Source organism: Taurulus bubalis (assembly GCF_910589615.1).
Source record: "Taurulus bubalis genome assembly, chromosome: 1".
NCBI classification, from domain to species: Eukaryota; Metazoa; Chordata; class Actinopteri; order Perciformes; family Cottidae; genus Taurulus; species Taurulus bubalis.
The window spans coordinates 10,677,279-10,700,025 of record NC_136589.1 but is presented as its reverse complement, the minus strand read 5'-3'; the positions used below and the strand labels follow the sequence as shown (position 1 = coordinate 10,700,025).

At 42.9% G+C, this 22,747-nt stretch overlaps 1 protein-coding gene across 2 annotated transcripts in view; it reads left to right on the top strand.

The window, feature by feature from the left end:
* The window catches only part of fgfr3 (fibroblast growth factor receptor 3), a gene marked incomplete at its 5' end in the record, with an annotated part of 63,810 nt that overhangs the window by 15,355 nt on the left and 25,708 nt on the right, over positions 1–22,747 (top strand). For both annotated transcript variants that reach the window (XM_079231321.1, XM_079231320.1), the window contains 3 exons: positions 3,436–3,699; positions 6,853–6,918; positions 16,128–16,297. In XM_079231321.1, coding sequence (XP_079087447.1) covers positions 3,436–3,699; positions 6,853–6,918; positions 16,128–16,297 — 500 coding nt within the window. The remainder of the gene's footprint in view (positions 1–3,435; positions 3,700–6,852; positions 6,919–16,127; positions 16,298–22,747) is intronic.

Below are 22,747 nucleotides of genomic sequence, written 5' to 3'. Positions count from 1 at the left end.
CAATGGCAGATACATACGTACACACACACACACACACACATGTACATATCACATTTACACACACACACACACTCTCAAAGAGTACATATCACACATTGCTTCCAGCTGGCCCCAGTTTCCGGCGAGAGGACACACACACACACACACACACACACGCACACACACACACAACAGAATTTCTCACACATGCCACACCGGACGAGAAAACAGTGGGAATGTCTCGATGTTGGTACGAGCGCTGGAGGACGGCACCAGAACGCTGCAGCCGAGCTTTCCTTTATCTGCAGTGTCAGGATCACTTCAGATCTGATTTATTCCGGCTGCTTTGATATCAAACAGGTTCGTCGTCGAGCGGCTCGTCGAGAACAAAGAACGTATACACAAAAGGTTTTGAAGAGACAAAAGGTTTTGAATTAGTGTGTTTAATCAGAACAGAATACGTACAGGAATGGCATCAGTGCTGTCACACAGCGGCCCTCCAAACAATCCGATTGGTTCAAAGCCGTGATATTTTACCCGTAGACGTGGGTCGTTTAATTCCTTTGCTTTTTCAGTACGAATCCACATCTTAAGAAAAAACTGGAGTTTTTTATTTACCGCTTTGTGACTTTGTGATGTTTGAAAGGAAATATGAAAAGCTGTTGTGTGACTAGTTCGGGAGCTTCAACTGGGGGTTTTAGCAACATAAATATGAAAATACATTTGGATCCCAATCACTTCCTGCTTTTCCTGCTTTCTGGAATTCTTCCTGTGGACCTTGTTCTTGTATTTCCAGGAGGACTCACCTACAACCTACACTCACGTACACACAGCAGCTGGAATTTTTTCTCTTCAGGAATTTAACGTGCCCACTTACTAACTAGGACATTGTCTCTTTGCATGTTTTTCTTGCCGTCTCTTGAGACTGTGATCAAACGGCCGTGCACTACTTGAAAGCTGCGGCGAGGCCGCCTCAGTCTCCACTGAAGCCAGTAGATCTGTCCTGAAATGTTGCAGTGGTCTTTTTTTTTCTTCTTCATATTTTAAATCTGCATTTCAAAGTGCAGGATCTGAAGCTGAAGCAGATATTTTGTCATTGACGGTGACGTAAAAAAAGAGGGCTTTGCTCTTTTGTGTTGTACCTAAGTTTTTTTTTTGTTTACATTTTTTTATGTATGAGGCATACATCTTTTGTTTTGTTCTTTTGGTAAATTGCATTTGTTTTGCCTACGGCAGTGTAAGTGGTGCACAAGCGTTTCACTTTTATTAGTTTTCCCAGGATGAAAGCAAAAGTATTTATTTCTACAACAGGATCTCACACACACATACATGCATTGCCTTGCTATGAACACATTCTAATTAAATAAGCTGAGATGCTGTGTGGCAGCAGTATGCTTTAAGTACATGAGGAAATGTTGTGGAAAAATAACAGATTAAAAGCCTAAGCATACACAACTATCTGAATGGTTTGAATACCATTAAGTGTAGCCAAAGTGAGAAAATATGTGTTCTGTAATTTGGGACAAACTAACCCTTTAAAGCAGGAAATATGTGCTTAATACAAAGAAGACGTCTGCTGCCGCTCGTTCAGAGCTGCCAGAGGATCTCGTGCTCAGCTGCTCAGGCTCCATAAAGCCGGAGTGAGCAACGAGTCTCTGGAGATTATTATATCTACCCCATGAAGCCCAATTCCCCATGTTTAAGACCCGAAGATATTCTAAGAACCATTTTCTCCTTTCCTTTCACAGAGGTCATAAGTAACACACATGCTGGGCTTGGATTTATGCTCCATGCGCCATCGTCTCGGTGCTTTTCTTCTACTGAATGGGCCTTTTCTGCTTTAAAAAAAAAAGTGTTGTAAATATCGTTGTCAAAGCCAAGAGAACGCCACGGCCGCGTTAAGCATATTATTGACTTATAACATCTCCAAGATTTTTAACGGGTGTAGTAACGAGCAAAAAGAACGACTCGCAATTCATCTATTCAGTCCACTTTGATTAAGACCTGCAGCACCTGGAGGAAACCCCTCAGTTTGGTTTTGTGAGTTGTGAGTTCTTCTCCCACGTAAACACTGCGTCTGTCTGTCTGCGAGGGAGCGCTCGTCTACATGGCCAGCGTTCGTCCGCACCTACAGTGGAGATCCCATCTATAATTTAGTGCGGCTATTTTGTATTCCCCATGAAGATGGTCTCGTCTCGGCCACTCCCGATTCCAGCCCTGCCTCTCAATTTAAATTTTCCAAATCTGTGCTCTGAGGCTGTCCGTAAGGAAAAAGGGCTGCGTTCACGTTCGCTGCTTGCCAGCGAGGCTTGGTGAGGCCGCCGCCGCCCTTTCATTGGGTCAACAGTGGTTGTGTTTGCCATCATAAATCATGCATCCTAACACACCTCGTGCAGTGTTCTCCCCCCCTGTGGGCGGCCGGGTGAGCATTTGTGTACTCCGTTGCCCAAGCAGCTCATTCAAAAAGACTTTCACACCGGGCGTTTGTACTGCACGCCTGCACATATGTAAGTTACGCATGTGCATGTGCTTCTAAGTGCCCTCGTGTGTGTGTGTGTGTGTGTGTGTGTGTGTGTGTGTGTGTGTGTGTGTACATACGTGGCCGTTCCCTTGAATGGTTGCCAGAGCGACCAGAGTGTTGTGTGATGTTGCTTTTCTGTCTCTCCCCAACGGTGAGGATGTATAATTGAGGTCTGGATGAGGAGACACCAATGATGGAGGAGACACAAGGGGACCCACTGTTTGTTTTATCCAGACGTGCCCTCCATCCTCAACGATGCCAGTAACAGTGTTGATTTTTCCCCCTGGCTCTAACCGAGGGAGCTCTTGGAGTAAATTAGTTGGTGTGTGACAGGGTAGAGGTTGGAGTGAAAAGTTGCACTTTTCTGCCTTCCAGAGGCAGATTAGCTGATAGCTCGCCAGCGGGTCAGCAGTTAATTCAGCATCACTGCCTCTTTGTTTGAGAAGGAGTGTTCTTTTCTTGTGCCGAGACGATCTGAGACTGAGTTTGCCTCCTAATGACACTGTTGAAAGAGAAAGATGGTGTTAATACAAAATCTTAAACGCTTTGTTTTTAGAATTTGACAAAACCTGTGGGGAGAAAAGTGATTTCTGATGTTACAGGGAGCAAAACGTCAGAGAACCTGCCTGGTTTCCCCTCAATATATATATTGATGTTAGTTACATGATGGATTAGCCTGCTATTTAAACTGATAATTTCAAAATGTCTTCTTCATGTCTACATTTACTGTGACGTAGAACTCTAACATGCAGACAGAAAGAAGCAAACCTTCATATTTAAGAAGCAGCACCAAAGAATATTTGGCATTTTTACTTGATGAATGAAAATTTAAATAAAAAAAATGTCATGTAACACAGATTTCCAATCATCAGCTGAATGTGTCTTGAAACGTTTTTGAAAACAAAACCTCATCCCTGTCCTCTTTTTGTGCGCAGACTCTGTGTCCAGCGAAACAGCCTTCCTGGAGGACTATGTTCTGGGCATGGGGGACACCCTCGAAATGTCATGTGACCTGGAGGACCACTCGGAGCCCATCGTCTGGTTCAAAGACGGCGCCGGGCTGGTGCCTAGCAACCGGACGCGGCTGGGCCAGAGGATTTTGCGCATCATCAACGTGTCGTTCGAGGACTCGGGCGTCTACTCCTGCCGGCTCGCCCACAGCAACGCGCTGCTCAGCAACTACACCATCCGTGTGACAGGTGAGGGCAACAAAGGGCTGATTTTAAACCTGTAGTTTTTACAGGAGGCTGGAATGCGTTGCAATATAGACCAGTAATCATCTGACGAGATCATGCGCTTAGTTGTGTGCGTCTGTCCGTCATTGGCTGAACTCTGCTAACACTGCTGGAAATCAGCCGATTGTTTTCTGTGCTCATTTAGGCACTATACAAGATGATTAAATCCCAGTTTTTGTTATGTTTGCCGCCGTATTGAGTGTAAGGGAGTCAGAAGGGATCACTGAGTCTTCTTTGTTGGGGATGGGAGAGGGAGACGTACTCTTTACTTCACCTCTTGAGCCCTCTAAAAGTCCTAGTACCTAAAGAAAATAAATTGTTTACAAGATAAATCTATATTGTTTACTCGCACTGTGAAAATATGGAAAAAGTTGTAAGAAATGAAAATCTGTTTCCCTTTTTTAAATAAGACATAACACAAAGGACACACTCATTTTACTTCATACTTGAGTCGGTAGCAGAGCTCCAATGGAAACAGACACTTTGGCTGCACACTGTGGCGCTCTCCGAAAACCAACAGGCCTCCGTTTTTTTCTGTCCGGCTGACAGACAACTGAGAATCAAAGTATTTCCTATCAATAAACACAGTGGACCAGTTACAGCAGTGATGTTGCGATGTGACAGCTTTTCATAGTGGTTCATAGAAAAAAAATGAAATGCTCAGGGGAGCAAAGTTCTATTATTTTCTCCCCCGGCTCGGTTTCAGCTACTAGTTAGCTGGCTGCCAAGCCAATCCCCCCCCCACACACACACACACACACACACAGCCTGCATGACACTACACCCAGCCAAGTTTCACACAGATTCCCCCATGTAATGCACAACCAAAAGGTGAAACTAATTATTATATCATGAGATGAGTAACGACTTAAACGAGTGTGTGTGTGTGTGTGTGTGTGATGCAAACAGAGCTCTAATAGTAGGAGGGGGAGTGTGGGTGAGGGAGGAGGGGGTCAGAAGGGAGCAAGCAGTAGCCTAAAACGTCTGGCAGCTTTTTTTCCCGTAAAACTCATGGACACCAGCTGAGCCTGTTATTGACAACTAATTAGAAAGCAATTAGCTCGAAACATTTCATCATTGAAAACAGATGGGGTGGCAAGAAATGAGAGAGTTCACTGCCTCGCAACTCACCCCCCACCTCCACACACACACACACACACACACACACACACACACACACACACACACACACAGATGTATGTGTTTGGCTGCAAGCCTGAGAGAAAATGGCCTTTTCCTGGACACACGTATCATCTTCAGACTGCAGGATGACACACGCAAACACACTCCACACGTCACTGATTTTAAAACGAAAAATGTTACTCTTTAAAATCAGATTTTTTTTTCCCTTTTAAACAAGTGGAGGAAAAATATATATTTAGATCTCCTATTGAGATGAGGTGAGACATTTGCATTTGCTTCCAGCTCGGCACGTCTCGGGAGAAAAACCACACAGGACGCAAATTCATCGCAGCCCATTGTCAGTCATTTCAATATCATTGTAACACTCAGTACGTGTTTAAATTACACGAAGTCAGACGTTTTACTGTATATGGCAGCAATATCCTGTTCTCTTCCCTCTACTTTCAACACAGAGCCGCAGCTCCATCTAAAACACACATGGGCTTTTGTGTTTGTTTTCCCTCAAATATTTGAGTAAGGTGTCGGATATTTAGGAGTGGTATCAGATTTAACACCTGGACGGCGTCCAGACAGCGGAGAGCGGGGCGGTTCATATTGTACACACACACACACACAGTACACATGTGGAAACAAGAGGCCGTAATGTGAGGACGTGAAAGAAATGATCAGCAACATCAAATGTATACAAATTAGCATATTTTGCAGTCATGGAATGTACAATATTTCTGGGTTTATGTATTTGCAGCGAATATTATGGCCAAGTCTTCCTCATTTGTACACGGTCAATGTTTTTACAGTCCAATTAGCAACGTGAGACGCAAGACCGTTTATTGCTAATCTCAAGATACATTTTTAAAAAGCAAATAAAATGCTAAATCACCTCCATGCAACCAAAGCCTGCTCAAACACGATTGGCCAATGCTACAAACAAAAATCTTGTCCCTTTGAGATTGGATGTTTCGCAAATGCAACATAGATATCTGGAGTGCCATCCAAAAAGTGACAAAATAGATTGAAATCTGTTAGTAAAGGTGTGTGTGTGTGTATATATATTGGTGTAGATCCATTTTAGCAAAAGCAAAGTGTGAAAAAAATAGATAATTGTTTCCATTTATACTGAGCCTGATTAAACTGCCCGGTCTTTGGTGTTAGTGTTTATTACAACACTCAGCTATTTTACTCAAATGATCCATTTGTTTCCATAAAGTCAAGCAATGCATCATATAGTCTATATAGTCTATGAGTCATCAATAGTCTATGAATATTTTGACAGTGATGGAATCCTTCCAAACTTGTAATGTGACGGGAGTCAAACCAGCTCCTCTCGGCTGAGCTGCACCACAGCAGCCGCCTGGCCGAGGTGTCAAACAATAGGAACTAGAACTTGCTCGTCAGGAGTTTCCGCTAAAGCTCACCGAGGTTGTCCAGGCAACAGCTGGCCCTCATTAACCAGACCTGAGAGGCTGAGCCGGAAGACGAGGTCAGATCGAAAATAATTACGACACAGCCGTGAAAACAGCGATAATGAGCAGTGGTATCTGCGGCTGGAGAGTAATTAGTCGTCACCCCACATGCTAACTGTTAGCAAGAGTTAGCGTCGCAAAAATTGGATGTGTGTTGTTTTGCTTGTATGTTCGATTTGTTACGCTACAGAGAACTGTAGACTCATTCATGAGTTTCTCATTTAGTAGAGTCAGTTTCAAGATGCATTCAAACGTGTGTGTGTGTGTATCTTTGTGTATACTCATTCTTGTTTATGAACACACATCTTCTCATCTTCACTGGGCATTAAAATTCCTGCTTTTTCTTTGTTCCCCTCTTGTCTTACACAGAATCAATTGTATGATCGTTCCAGATCTTCTTGTGTTATCTGATGGCTGACGGAGTTTAAGTTGTCCAGATGAACGAGTACAGATGCCAAATGAGATCTGGTAAAAACGCTGATCGCACTCTGTTTTTGTCTTTTCTCCAAAGATTCTCTGTCGTCCGGCGATGATGAAGATTATGACGAAGATCCAGAAGATGCAGGTAATGGAAATGGTGAATTCTTAATTCATATTTTTCAGCTAACTTCTGACACTGTCATTGGGTGTAAGTAAGGCGACATTTTGAAGCCTTTCCTACGACTAGGAGATAGTTAATGCTCATGATAAACAGCCTTGTGTGAAATTATACCAAAGAACTTCTACTAAAAGTAGGAGCAATGAAGGCACATAACTAGAAACTCAAACCTGAAAACAACTTTATCCCTAAATGTGGGCTCATGTTTTCATTTCATTTTTTGTGGTTTGTGTTGTAATTTCATCTTTTTCTGACCACTCTTCAGTTACTCGTTTCTAAATCGAGAATAAAGCAAGTTTTTTTGTTGGTCCACTAGCGACATTATTTTTAGCACGTAAGCACGGAGCATTAATGCGTTCTTGAATTCTCGTGTAGAAAATACAACCTGACTTCCATTAAGGCGGCATGAACTAGGTCGTTAAGCTTAATGAGCAGCACCTGCTGCCACACAGACTGCTGGATGGTCTGGGAGCCTTGAGCTGCTGGAGGGTCAGAATGAGGACAAAGAAGACATGGATTTGTCATTTCTATATTAATATTAAAGGTTGTGTGGATCAATTCGCTAGACTAATCGTAACTATAACTCCGCAGTTGTTCCGTTTAATGACAATTTCAGACTTTTTATTGGCTTTCATTTCGAGGCGAGTTTACTTATGTGGGACATTTTGGCAACAGGGCAATTCAAAGGGCTTCATATCAAAAGTTATATAAAAGCATCGCAAGCAAGAAACACATTACTAAAGGATATTTAAATACAATTAAAACAGTCAAGAACGAGCCATGCGACTAGAAAATAAAAATAAGATAAGATAGGTATGACATACAAGAATAAAAGTTCCAGTGCAGTGTGAGAAATATACATGATACTGGAAACTATGATTAGTATTAGTATTATGAATAGTATAAAGTGGCACACACAATATATACACAATATATTTTTGACTAAATAATGGCAACAGGCAGGACTGCAGTGCAATATGAGAGTCTAAAACAAACGTAAAAACCTAATTTACATGTCTCTTTTATTTACCTGACTGTAATTTCATTGTAAGAAATAACTTCATGGATGGTTTAAATAGTAGGTAGGCAGGTATTCTGTTTCAAACAAAGCATGTTACTCGCCTCCATTCAAATACATGTTGTAGACTCCTAATGAAGTCTATATATCTTCCAGTTATTTGAGGTATTCTTCTGTTGCAAACGCTGAGTTATTAGTAAACCTCATTCCATGACAAACAGGTAGTGTTTTGTGCAAAATGCAGTTAAACTGCATTTTGGAGCTTCACTTGTCACTGAGATTAAAACATGTTTGTTGGAACCACAAGAGTTGCTTCTAAGGGAGTTTTTATTGCCAAATATAATTGGATTGATGCAACTAAATTGATTTCTCTGAGTGTGATCCAAGTTGTATAGCTGTAATTGGAATTATATGGCTCCCATAACTGCACCCTGTCTCGCTTTGCTCACCAGCAAAGCGTCTCCCCAGAGCACTGAGCTAAACGCCACCGTCGCACGGATCAAAAGCTGCCGTTTTTTTTTTTTTACCCAGCAGGTAACACTGCCTCTGTTGTGATGTGAGCTGTTTTGGCACTTGGGAGACGTGCAGAGTTCAGGTGCAGGTGAACAAAGCACGATGAAGGATGGCTTCTGCCGGCTGCACGCGCTGTTGCATGCTCTGTTCTGTCAGCTAGCATGAATCCAGAGAGAAATAAGAGGAAAGAAATTTTGTAAATATGGTGAGAAAGGAGGAGATGATGTAAATCGAGGGAGACAATCTGAGAAACCTGCAGAAAGAGAGAGATCTACAAACGCTTAACTTTCCACACATTTTTCATAACTGTTTGCATACTCTGACGGCTCACAATAGTTCAAAGTATAAAGGATCAATTTGACGACTCTGCATCGTGACTGTGGACTGCAGTCGTCGATGAAAAAAAACTGCCTAAAACACATGCCAGCAGTGTCAAACAGTCCATCATATCTTGAACCGAATCCCAGTCCGCCTTAACTGCTCGACAAAATTGGGGCCAGAGGCGAAATGTGGAACCGGGTCGGTGACGACGCCACAGACGCAAAATCAAAGACTCTTACGAAGCTTTGTGTCGTTCCAACTGGACTTAAAAAATGAGGCGCGGAGACAGCCCAAACGCCATATGGTCGCTCGCCATCAATGTTTCACCCAAACCACTGTGATCCAGCTACAGTCATTATGTGTGAAAAGATGGACAATTTACTTTTAGTTTGGGGGACCTAATTAACTGAGTGAATGTCCCCTCTGTTGTCAACCCTGATCTCTCGCTCTCCATTAATTCTCCTTTCTCTGCTATTTTTATTTTTTATGTTAAGGATTTCCTCTCTGTCTGGACACTGTAAATACATCTGTATTTTAATGAGGCAATTGCTGCTAATGACAGCATGCAAAGGGAGCTTTGAGAAAGACAGGCTGTCAAAAACAGGGAGCAACTGTTATTAAGGCTTGTGCTTGGAAAAATAAGAGTAAAGGCCCAGTTAGGGATCAAGTAATCCCCTCTTAATTTATCCTAATCCTGTCATTTTACAACTCTCAAAGTAAATAATCCCAGTTATTCTTGTTCATATAGCGCTCGAAAATTGTAATGAACACAGGAATGTTAATATTCTTTGTCTTGGCTCACTTTCGAAATGTAATCCACGCATTCAGCTCACTTCAGATGTTGGAGGATTCAAAAATGTTTTATATTAAGGTATACAGGTACAGTATTGCATTTTCCTTTAAAGCAGGTAGCTGATGCTCTTATCCGTAGAGATTGTGAAAGAAAGTAGCAGAACAAGCAGAGCATGAAGCTTCCTGTCGTTGTCTTTGTACTGAGAGTCACAGGCTCCAACACCTGTGATGTAAAAACCTGAATGTGTTTGAATGTGGCGGTGAAAGCCTGAAGTGTTTTCTAAACGGGCCGAAGTGGCAGCGGCGGCAGCAGCTTACTGCAGACATCCTGAATGCCGGTAAATAGCCTCGGACTGCCAGACTTAATCTCTGGATGTAAGTCTACCTCATGACATACAAGGCTCCGATTTCCTGGCCAAAAGGAGAGGGATTAGCCCAGAAACGTTAAACCCCTATCGCTGCTTAATGTCCGCTAAGCCACCGCTAATTAGCCGACTATGAGCAGGAAGGAGCCATGTGACGAGCCATGCAGCCAGACAGAGAGTCCCAGTCGGTGAGCGGAAGAACTTCCACACCCACATGCAGAGAGACGATAATAGAGACGTGGACGTGGCGAAAGAGACAATTAATGTAATGAGGGAGTGGAGGGGGGGGGGGTGGACAGCGAGACAGAAGAAACAGAGTAAGAGAAGAGAAAAGATGGCGCAACAAAAGAGAAGATTTGAGTCACTCTGTTGAAATGATGCTGCTGGCCACAGCTGACTGTTCTCAGAGGAGAGAGACAGACAGAAAGTCATGAGCTCACTCTCCACCGGCCTCCAGAAGTCGCTCAGCTGACTCCCACGGCCTTCTGGGAAAAGACAGAGGAGCTAGACACCTACCCGGCAGTCACAGTAATTCCTGCACCCAAATGATATTATCGACCAATTTGTAACATTGACACAAGTTTTAGTTTTTCGTTTTTATTCGAAGAGAAAGACAGCAGCTGTGTCTGTTCTGTTTACACCATAGACTTTGAATAGAAAGTGGATGTGGTCATCGTGACGTCAACCATAGGTTTGTGGACGGCCGTTTTGAAGCCCAGAGTTCGACATCTTGGCCGTCGCCATCTTGGATTTTGGATTATGGAATACATTAAGTGACCATATTTGGAATGTGGAGGAGTGATGTAGAGACACCGTATAAGGCTCTGGCTGTGACAATGACCTGTCAATTACAAGGTAGCCCCGCCCTAAAGCATACTCTGCTTTCTCTTTATGGTCTCTTTGACTCTAAATGGACCATCATTTACTAAATGAACATCATGCTGCCTTGAAGAAGACTTGAAGCTAGAGATTGAGACCATAAACTCATGTTGACAATGTTTACTGAGGTAATAAATCAAGTGAGAAGTAGAGTAATTTTCTCATAGACTTCTATACAACGAGACTAGAGGGGTCGCCCCCTGGCCGGTAGAGAGAGTTTGGCGCCTTGACCAAACTGTGAGGTTGACGGTTCTACTCTGAGAGGCAAACACAAAGGAAACCACATGTGTCGGAAATACAGCACAAAGTTGGTTCATGTCTGTTTAAGCTATTTCATGAAAGAAAGGAAAATCTCTGATGCAATCTGCTTTGGGAAAGGCCGAATCAATATAAATCAGAAGACACATAAAAATATGCAAAGTAAACTGTTGAGATGTTTGGTTTAACAAGCCTGTATCGATCATAAAAGGAACTTTGTCTACATTAAGTCATCATGGATGATTACCATCTTTCAAGACCACAGCTGTGTTAAAGTTATTCGACAGCAGAACAAATAAAAGTTTACCCTCACACGATACACAAGTTATTAAAGTGAGTTTTTTCTTGTGACATGGAAAGCAGCGTCCACACTCTGAAAGAGCAGTGTGTTTGTCGAGGGGGGTAGTGGGGAGTAGGAATGTTAACAGAGCCTAATCTGTGCTGTGCTCCTGAGCTATGCAGCCTCCTTGTTTACCCTGGCAGGAGAGCAGAGAGCCGGACGGCGGGTCCGCGGCCGCCATTCCTGCGACTCTTGTTTGCCTTTAGTCCCCGCAGGCCCTCCGGGGCAGCGTGCCTTCAAAGAGCCCCAGTGTAATCTGTAATGAAATCTGCCTGTGTGCTCGCAGGCGTCAGCGAGGGCAAATTATACAATTACACAATTAGACCCCCTCCTCCTCCTCCTCCTTTTTCCCCAGATCGGTGTCTGAGCGCTTGAACGGCCTTGTGCCACGGCGATCGGTGTGTCCTGCTCCAGCTAATTGCTAAAGTCGGGCTGATAGAGAGCCACAGTCACGCTCCTCCGACCCGCAACACAGAGCTGGGAGTCGGAGGAAAAAAGTGAACACAGAGAGCTGTAGGGGTTTTGGTGGAGACAAGAAAACAGCACTCAGGTTTTACAGCAGAACCCCTGCAAGGCTGCATAGTCCTCTGAAGTATTATATGTATACTATTTTTATAATAGAAAGTATTTAAACTATTTTAATCAGCATCTGGATCCGCATTATAATCCACACGGATTGACGGTGTTGGGATAAATGTGACGGATTTTTGTTTCTGTCAGTAAGTGCAGTAGTTCCAAAGACTAAAGGAAAGAGAAAATAGAACAATTTCTGGTTCTCAATCAATACTTTTTTTTAACTTTCCACTTAGTTTGATTGAAATTAGTAATACTTTTGAGAGGCCCTAGATAACACACAAACAACCAAGGTGACTGCAGTAATAGAACATTCGGAATACAAATACCTGCAATATTTTGTTAGATATAGAAAGGCAAAGTCGAGAAATTAAACGGCTTAAATTTGCTGCCAAATACATTTTAATGAAATCTAAAACTAACTTTAGGAAAATGTCAGTTCAGACGAATAACTGGTAACTGCAACACAATACTTTTCCCCCCAGTCGACATATCGTGTGCGTGTGTGAAGGTGTAAACCAAACAAACAGTCCAGTCGTGTATTTTTAGGCTCCCGTAGAGATTCCCCCCCTTGGTTAACCTCCACAGCTGACAGGTTGACACGACACTGTAACTGCTGAGCCGAGAGATGTTACGTTAAACCACTTTCCACTACAGCGATTGCATATCCATGCAGGGGCAGGGTTATCTCTAGACCTCCCCCCGTCCCTGTGGGGTTTTCCTCTGTTGAGGAAATGCCAGCCAGCCAATTAGGCCCGGGATGGGATTCCTGAGTGTTGCTGAGCGCACAGAGCAGAGGGCTCCACAGTAAATAAAAAACACGCTTGAATTCAAACATCGACTGCTGTTTCTAAATTGGAAAAGGCAACATGTTTTACTCTCTTACATTGCAAAGTGACCAAATGTCAAAAATAGATTTAAAAAGTTTTCATCAATAAAAATATAGGTGCATGTATTATTAAAATAATAGCATGCATCAATTCTTGTTTTCATAATTACTTTCAGCTTTGATTCTAGTTTTCCTTATCTTATTGTTTATTGATGTCTTCCTGAAGCATAATCTAAGGTTTTTCATATCAGGATGTTGTTTTCTTTTGACTTCCAAACACATTCAATTTTAAAAGCCTGGAAACAAAAATAAGTGAAAATCAGATCATTCAAGCTCTGTTTGAAAACAAAATAGCAGACAGTTTGTCATTGTAAAATGGTAAAAACAAGGAAGTGATGGTATTTCTGGTGCTGAAGAAAAAATGGTGGTTAGCATGAGCAGCAATTGCCGCTGTCTCGCAACAGATAAAAAAACAAAAAAAAAACAAGCACCACTGGTATACCACAATGTATCGCCAGAAATTATGAAGAAGAACTTGTCACAGCACCGACAACTCGGTTTGATTGACAGGTGACCTCGTGCAGAAACACAGCAGTTAGTACTTAGCGGCTATTTTGGGTTAAAAACATCATCGTGGCTAGAGGAGCAGCAGCAGGAAGGTGTTTTTAGGCTCAGCAGGACAAAAAGGAGGAGGAGGGGGACCACACATCAGGAGAGAGACTGTTTAAAAACTCTCTGTGTGTTTCTGTTTGACCGAGTGTGTGTGTGTGGCTGATCGCGATGCCAAGAAAACAATGTGTTCAGACTCCTCGGAGGGTTGTCCCACGCTGTGCCGAGTGTCGCTCCAGAACACGCCGAGACAGACAAGAAGTAATGAAATCTAACAGATATTTCCCTTTTAAGGTGGCGTGTGTGTGTGTGTGTGTGTGTGTGTGTGTGTGTGTGTGTGTGTGTGTGTGTGTGTGTGTGTGCGCGCGCGCACGTGGAGAGCGTTTGCCTCAGCAAGCTGGGGAGTCTCTAACTCAAGCAGGGAGCAGTGTTTCAGCTGCTCCATTGCAGTTTGTAAACACACACACACACCGGGTTCACAGCCCACTCAATAGAGTGAAGTAACGCTCCGTTTGTTTGCTCTCTAAGAAGATTCGGCTTTCATCACTGAATCTCTCTCTCCTGATCTGGTTGTAATTACTCTGTGACGCCGAAGCCAAAGGTTTGATGGCGGCAGCCAAAAAGAAAGAAAAAAAAAAAATGTCAGAAATATATCAGAACAGCCAAAAGCATTATGATAAACAGACTCACATGCTGCCAATTAGAGAGATGAAATAAGTCCATCTCTCTGATTGACGTATAGGGATGGGTATTGTTTTGAATTTATCAATACTAGTCTTATTACTCCGTAACATCTAAAGTACAAAGAGCAGAACAGTGAACTCTGGACCTTCACATAACTCCAGGTGTTTACCCATTTAGAACCGGTTTCCTTTCAGTTTTTCCAAGGGGTATGCCTACTGACAGCTCACCTGAGTCGTCCTGATGAAATAAAAACCGGCCCATGTGGGTTACTTTGGTTTGATAACATGCACACAAACACATACACACAAAAGCACAGACATTGAGATGCTAATTTGCTCATCTCTCTCTCTCTTCTCCTGCTTTTTGAAAGTAAAAGAGACATCTGATGAGCGGTCAGCCTCCTCCCCAGCTTTTGTCCTGGGAAACACAGACACACACTCACACTCCTATAAAGAAAGTGGCTGAGCCGTGCCTCGGTGCTCTCACCCTTCCACACCCACACAGCAGGAACAATAGGCCTCTCTGACTCGCTACACTCTCTTTGTCCGCCGTCTTCTCTATACAACTCAATAAATCGCCCCGACAGGTTTTTACAAACGCTCGGGAATCGGACGATTCAAATGAACTGCGGCATTGTCGTCGGAGGGGGAGGAAGGCGATGACGCTTTGTTTTGGCCCTGGTGACGCTTCGCTTTGTGTCCTCCGTCAAACTGTTTTTACACCGTTTGTGCATCTTGAACTTTCTCTCGGGACAAGGGTGGGCTTGACAATGGAGACACAAATGGGTGCAGGTACTCTATGCAAAACTTGCAGTGAAAGCACAGCCTCACATCTGTTCTGACGGTGGACATAACTCGTCCAAGATGGGGACCAATTTGAAGAAGGGGCAGTGGAGCAAGTTGTACCGTCTTGTACCATCTTTTAGTGATTACTAAAACATGTTACTATGAATTCCTGGAGGGTCTTTCCCCAAACATTTCAAACATTTGTATGATCTCAGATTATACCAGAAAATGGAAAACTCTGGTTTGATCTGTCATCTGAAAGTGGTACATCTTGGCAGAGTCACAGAAATGAGGACTTGAGAGGAGAAAATAGAGAACCGTGTTCATCAAAAGGACTCGATCCGCTGGCTAAAAGGCAACTCGCATTAACACTTTGAAGGGGAACTTTAATTGGCAGGATTGAGACCTAAATGGTTTGCACGAGGACTTGTGACCTGACTGGGACTTCCCCTAATGGTCATGAGACTTCAGCTTCAGTTCATACTTCATGAGCGTGCTGGAAAACAACGAAATCACAGTTTGCATGTGTTAGGCGAAGGCTCCGAAATCAGTCGCTGCACTTGGTTGTGCACCTCTGAATTTTTGGTAACGATGCACGATCTGAGCTTTTCAGACGTAGTATAGTTTACTGATTTCAAACACAAAAAAGCTCTATAAGCATGTCTGAGGATTTCACACATAGAGGGTTCATTTCATTTTAGGTGCTTTAGAAACAAGAGGTCTTAAACATTTGAATACATATTTCGCGGCCAAATCCAATAATTTACAGGATATTCAACCTCTGTTTCTTTAATATGCATGTAATACTTGATTTCTTACTTTACAGGGCCTGAATAAAGGACAAAAAATAGTCCATGAATATGAGTCATGAGTTTACAGTTAATTACAATCCCTCCTTGTGGTTGTTGGTGTCTGGCTTTTGAAGGTTACTTGTCGACTCTTTACAGTTCATTTTGTTTGTACACTCTACTAATGCAACAAACAGCGCATTGAGCATAATCGCCTTGAGTGGTACTTGAGTCTTTATATGGACGTCTTGAATGACTCGATACTTGAGTTATTTCAAATGGTTTCAAATGATAACCATTCATTAAATGTTATGTTCAATTTTGATGTTGAATTTTGTTGTTCAATTTTGAATAATAGCACGCACAGTACAGTATGTTCTGTTTTGGAGAAGTAGTTTTCCATGACTCACGCATGTTTTGTGTTTCCCCAACAGAAGCTCCGTATTGGACGAAGCCCGACAAGATGGACAAGAAGCTCCTGGCCGTTCCAGCCGCCAACACGGTCAAGTTCCGCTGCGCCGCGTCCGGAAACCCGACGCCGACCATCCACTGGCTGAAGAACGGCAAAGAGTTCAAGGGAGAGCAAAGGATGGGAGGCATCAAGGTGAGAGGACTTAACTCTAAACATGTTGACACCTAAAGGGCACAAGAGGAGCTGTGATTGAAGGATTCAAATCCTCACACCAGCTGCCAGCAGGAGGTGATGCTCCACCCGTCTTGAGCGGCCATCCGAGTGCCTTTTAGCAAGGCATCTTGATCCCCCACTAGTCCAGCGTAGCTGCTTGTGTGTCCATCAGTAGATCCGTGTGAGTGATGCGATGCTCCCTGGTGTGAACTGCTATAACTGGAAGTGGAGTGTGAAGCGGAGTGCTGAAAGAGCGCTCATGCTCTGTGAATCTTCTCACGGTAAATAAAGGTCAAGAAACGCGCCGCAGGGCCGGACGTCCTCAGCGGGATTCGAGCTGCTCTAAGCCCCCCACCCCCACCCCCACCCCCCTTCTTGCTAAACTCACAGAAATACATTCAGGAAGTCGAACTGTTGTGCTGAACACAAGAGTGTTACACAGATACATGCGTGCCTCGCGTGATAGCTCAATGTTGACATAATACAGTGCAGCAAACAGCTGTTGTACTCCGTTTTGGATTCTCTCTAAACACTGGGCTCTCATGTGGAATGGCACTGCTTAAAGTAACAGGGCTTGGTTTACTTTTGTGTTCCTTTAACGGCCCTGAGCTGTAGGATTAAAAGACAAACCCAGTGTGGTAAGACGATCGGAATTCAAACAGTCCAAACCTGTGTCTTGGTTCAAAATAAACTCAAACTTAATGACATATGAATGCTAAAACGATGTCCAGGGAGGTACATTGTTCCAGTCCTCGTTCTGTCCTTATCTTGAGCCCAAGTGTTTTTTTTTTTCTTTTCATGTTGCTGCTTTTTAATATTATTATTTTTTGCGAGGCAAACGTTAGCTCAAAATAAACCATGAACTGTTTGCTACCTCATAGTTAACCGTCCAGTTAAAATGAATGAAAACAGTTTCACCATATCCTCAACTAATTTGCCTCCTGCTGTTTCCCGTTGAGATCATAATAACTATGGTTGGTAAAGTCATATAGCTCCGGGGAGCCTGCAAAAGGTCACGGCAATGTGAAAGAAAAGAAAAAGCCGCTAACGATGTCGGGCGCTTTTTTTGCTTTGAATTAAGTTTTCATCTCGGAGAAACGTGAGGCGCTCTCCAAAAAGCAGTTAGAAAAAGCCTGATCCTGAATACCCCCTTACTCTCAGTCCTCACACTGTTTTAATAAGGTGATGCTGAGGGGAGACAGTTCACCTGTTTGGATTTTACAGTCATTACTAATTTTCCCCACAGTTTCGGTTGAAACATTGGTCCAATTTACAATTCATAAAATTATCTTATTTTTGTTATGTTGAATTGCTGTGTTGGGGGAAGCGACCCTTTGAGGCATTTGTTTTTGCTTTAAAACCGTATTGAAGACAATAAGCAGAAAGAGTGAAACTAAAACTGCTTTGTCTAGCCTCAGCTGTCTGCGTGTCAGGCCGGTGGTGGCCGAGGCAGTGAGAGACGCTCTCTCCCCGGTGGAGGCTTGGCATTTAAAGAGTTAAATGTAATGAGATCCTGCAGCTATTAACAGTTTACAGAGATCTCCAACATCTGCTCCCAGCAGACCAACAGCAGTTGTCTCCCTCCCTCTGTCCCCACTCTCTTTCTCTCTCTCTCTCTCACACACACACACCTGTCACCAACCCTCAGGACACTCTGAGTGGCTCCACGACAGCAACCTTTAGCACGTTTACTACGCCAGATGATTTGCCGATGATAAAGTTTACAGCTGCGTTGTTGGCAGCAAATGAATCTCGGTCAGATCACTGTTCTGTACACGGTACAAATCTCTGACTGCTCACCCTCATCCATAAGTGTCCTTTTTGTGTAGAAAATTACAAACTAGTGATTGTTTTTCTGGTGCCTGGTGCTGTTTTAAGATATTATTGTCAGCATAATCAGTATAAGGGGTGAAAGGAGGATGAGAGCTAGTTGATAACAAAGCTAAGGTTAAAGAAGGTTGCATTGAGTTACATTGTGAAGTGTTCAAGTTCTATTGAATAAAAATGACAATTGAGTGAAGGTAAATTATAACGTTATTATGAGGCGTTCAAATGTCATCTTGTAAAATGTAGTTCTTGGCGAGAAACTTGAATAAATCCAGTTGTTTGAAGATGTTTTTCCAGACATATCAGAAGATATTAGAGAGAGAATTATGACCAGTTTAACTTCCTAAGACTGGCTCTAAGCAGCTTATAATGAATACATAATGACCTACTAATGCTAAGATATGTTTTTCAGCAAAGCCAATATTTAATTAAATATACAATCTTTTTATATCCTAATCATTCAAGTTGTGTGTTTTATATGTAAATTATCACAGAAGCTGTTAATAACAAAGTAAAAGGATCCCATGAAGAATTGTTGACGGTTTAAGAGGCTTCAGATTATTTTTCAGGACGATGGTGAAAGAAGTTAGTCTGGAGCCTTGAAACCTGGAATGTAATTTGGCACTTTAATGCACTAAGTGGGTTTAGCTTTGACAGATAGTAGTGTCTGAAAAGGGAAACCAATTATTAGTTCTGTCTTATGTTCTCTTTCTTAAACGTTCTCCAGCTCTACTACCTCAAGAAAATCACACAATCCGATTAATCGATTAATCTGGAGAATACTCAATTCCAAAAATAACCGCTGGCTGCAGCCTCAATCACTATTAAAATCTCACTGTGCAGTGCTGATCCCTCAGTCGCCATTTTGGTCACTGCAACACATGCACCGATGGGATGTTGCATGTGTAATTAGAGAGTGATAAGTATAGCTGACTATCCATAGTAAGCATTCACAGCGTACGTGGCATCCTGTTGGCCTTGTACTGGGTTGTCAGAGGCAAATTCCTTTACATTTTCCACTCTGTATAGCTCAGCGGGTTGCACTTGGCACCATATCTTGCTGTGGCCACCCATACTGACGGCGGAGGCCCTCGTGGTGCTGTAAAGTCTGTGGGTGTCCCTGTGTTATTTGAGGTGCACGTTGGATTGATACCGTGATTGTTGGTCTGTGCACAGCGCTTTAAAGCAGAACAGGGGCAGTTGTACACCATTAAAACATGTTTTAATGTCATATTTTCTGCTGCCCTTCTTTCAGAAACTGTTTCTCCGGTTTAACTTTTATTTGTTTGGGATTTAATTCGGGTCAAAGGGTAAGTCACATAAAAGAAACCACTTACGTTTTTCCCCGTTTACCTTATCTTGCCTTTTAATTCACTCTCAGTGAACGTGGCTTCACATAACTTGCCGACTATATGCTTTAAAGCCACTTAACCCAACTCAACAGTGTTGTGTGGCTCCTTTTGCACACAATTATGGAACATTAAAGCCATATGTATCATTAGAAAAGTCTCTCGAACAAAGTCTTCCACAGTGATGGAGATGTGAGATTGGAGGTGGCAGTTATTGAGACGTTCCTTTCTGTGTCTTTATCGAGATGCTCCTCCCCCTCCCCTCCCCTCCTGTCCCAGAGCCGTTTTACAATCCAGTTAGCCATGTGGCCGCTGTTGGCCTTTAGGGAGGTGAACGGAGAGGTCACCCTCTATAGAATCAGGGTGCTGGGTGACAGACAAGCCCGTGACATGGCCTGGCTTCAGAGGGGTCAGGGGTAACAGCTTCACCCGTCTTGATGTCAAATCCTCTGCTAACCCCACCTCCACCCTGCAAAACATTAGGCTCAACTGTCCAGCACAAAACAATGTTTAATGTCTTTGGTGCTCAGTCATTTAACAAAGTATATTTTAAAAACTCATCAGTCTTTTTTTCTTCTTTTTAAAGCAATGTGTAGAAGATAATTCGGACATTTGCACATTACCACCGAAAATCTAATCACATTAACTCTTAATCGAGTTGAGTGATGTGTCTAACATCATTATGTTGTCGCTTAATTTCTAACATGGTTATCCTTCAGATCCTCGTTTTTGTCCAGTGTTTGTTCACTGCATTACCCAGAAATCACCTGTCAGTCAAACACCATGAGAAGCGCTTGATTCTCTATTATTTATTACACCGCGGCTTTGTTGAATACTCCATTCTGATTGGTCATTTACGGCCTTCTACGGTCTGTTCTTTTCTTTATAGCAGATGGCTGCTATGGACACAGTTCTGATCTCTGTGTACAGAAAAGCTTTCTTAGATTGATATTTTGCATCAAAGTATTGATTTATTTAGTAAGTGGTGTAATCAATTGTATGATCTACAGATGTCCCTTACTTACATGTTTCTGCAGATGCCTCTTTTTTTATTCTCCCGTCTTTGTCCTTTCAGTCTTGGTGGCTAATGCTACACATGGGGCTATTTTTTGAACAATCACTGCTTTGTGGAAGCTTCAGGAAACTCATTTGTTGTTTTGCTATAGAGATTTTTAGTGTCAAACGGCAACAGTGTAAGGAAACGCAACACATAGTTGTTAGAAATGTTTATGAAGAGCAAAAGAAAGAAGGATGACAAGCGAACAAACTAGTTGTAGATTGAATCGTCATCGTGCGAACAGACACGTGAACAACAGAATTCAGCAATCTGTTGTCAGGACAGACTTCTGTCCAGCCGTGTCACCCCGCCTCACAGCTGCCAGTGATGAGTTCACCTTGTAGGACTGGGAGGAGGGGGGTCTTGACAGCCTCACAAAGGCCTTCTAAAGACTCTATTCCTCCAACAGGGTCCTCAAGGTGAAGCCGTTTTCCTCTGGCAGCCGTCTTGAAATGACAAGATCATTTTGGATTCGACAGCCGTGGTTAATTTCTGCTGAAAGAATCGCGACCGTGTCTGATTCTCTTTTTTAAAGGTCTGGACGTGTGATGGGATGATTCTGTCACCTGTCTCTCAGGGCTGCAAGTGGGTGAATGTGTGTGTCTAAGTGACTTGCTAACTGATCCATGCTGATCAGCACAATGCAGTCCCATCCACTCAGCACTGCCTACCAGCACAATTTGTCATTTACTCCTAGTGCCATCCGATCTGCACCAAGAGGTGAAAGTTACCGACCATTAAGGCCCATTACCCGCCTAGTAAAATACCTCCTGGCTTCATACTGGAGTGGTTGAAAGTGGCCTTTCAGAAGATGCACCGTGTTCCGCTTTGTTCCTTGAAGACGTCCATTTTAACAAGATTACATCTTCCATAAAGGCCTGAAATCACTTTTCTTTTTGTATAATATGAGGAAACTTTTGTGAGGGACATTATTATCTTACACCGATATATAACACACCGGTAACGATGGTAATGGGGATATTTAACAATGAAATATTACTATCATGTTATGATAATATAGTGTGCATAAGCCAGCTCCTATTTAATAAGTTTATATGTGCAGTTATGTTTGGAGACTCTCTCTCCACCTCAATTTTTTTTGTGTAATACATTTTCCAAAAAGGACTTTCTCGCAGCGGTAATTTTTCTTAGAAAGTCTTGGTGTTGGCGCTGCATTTAAGAGGATTTCTTTCTCCTTTTTTCCAGTGGACAATTTGATGGTCTGGATGCTTCTGCACATGCTTTTCCTGGAAGCAAATGGCTGACTATTTGTAGTTTTTGAAAGAAAGTAACACTTAAAGATTTCAGTAGAACATCAGCAACATAAATCTATCAACAACTTGAGTACAAAAATGACAATATTGCTGGTTTGATTATCACTATTAAAAACACAAAGTCTCACGGGCCGGTATAGTTGTACACTAACGTCGTCTCAGTATATTCTTTCCCATCAGCACGCTGGAGGCTGTTCAGACATTCAGTTCTGTCTTGCGAGTGCTTTGTGAGTCTATTGAAATGCGACACAGAGAACTAAACGATGCGTTTGTTGAAACTAAATGAAACGGTAAATAGGATGTGTGGCTCATTTGTAATACGGAAAATGAAATTCCAGCAGAGGCGACGTGCCGTAGGTTTGTGCGCCTTGCCAGACAAACTGTGGCACTCAGAGCCTCCTCCATTATGGCGGGGCAGGGCCTAAAGGTCAAAGTTCACCTCTCTATTGAGCCATCAGATGGAGGTGGGGAGGGATGGGCGTGTCACCGGCCTATTGAGGCGGCCTGAGTCTTTGAAAGCCATAGCCAATGCTGTTGTACGCTGCCACATATGCTGGGAGGGACTGCATTGTGTTCATGCTGAACCGCGGCGGCACAAGCGAGACAAAAGTTGACAATGTAATTATTGTGTTTCACTTCGTCCAGGTCGCTTGGCGCTTAACAGATTTTTCAATCCCTGTTTTGACAGGTTTCCAACCCAGAGCTCTTAAACGGGCGCCACACTGTTACTTTTTAAGACTTTAAGCACTTTACATCCTTGTTTTTCCAGTCCCGACTTTAACACAGCCCAGATTGTGAGTCTCTGTAGGCCGCTTAGGAATTCCTACACTTTGCAAGATTATTTTTGGACTCTTTTTAATTTTCAGAGCGTCCACGGTCATTCACCTTTCCCCCCTGTCGTTTTACACAAATACACCAAGGG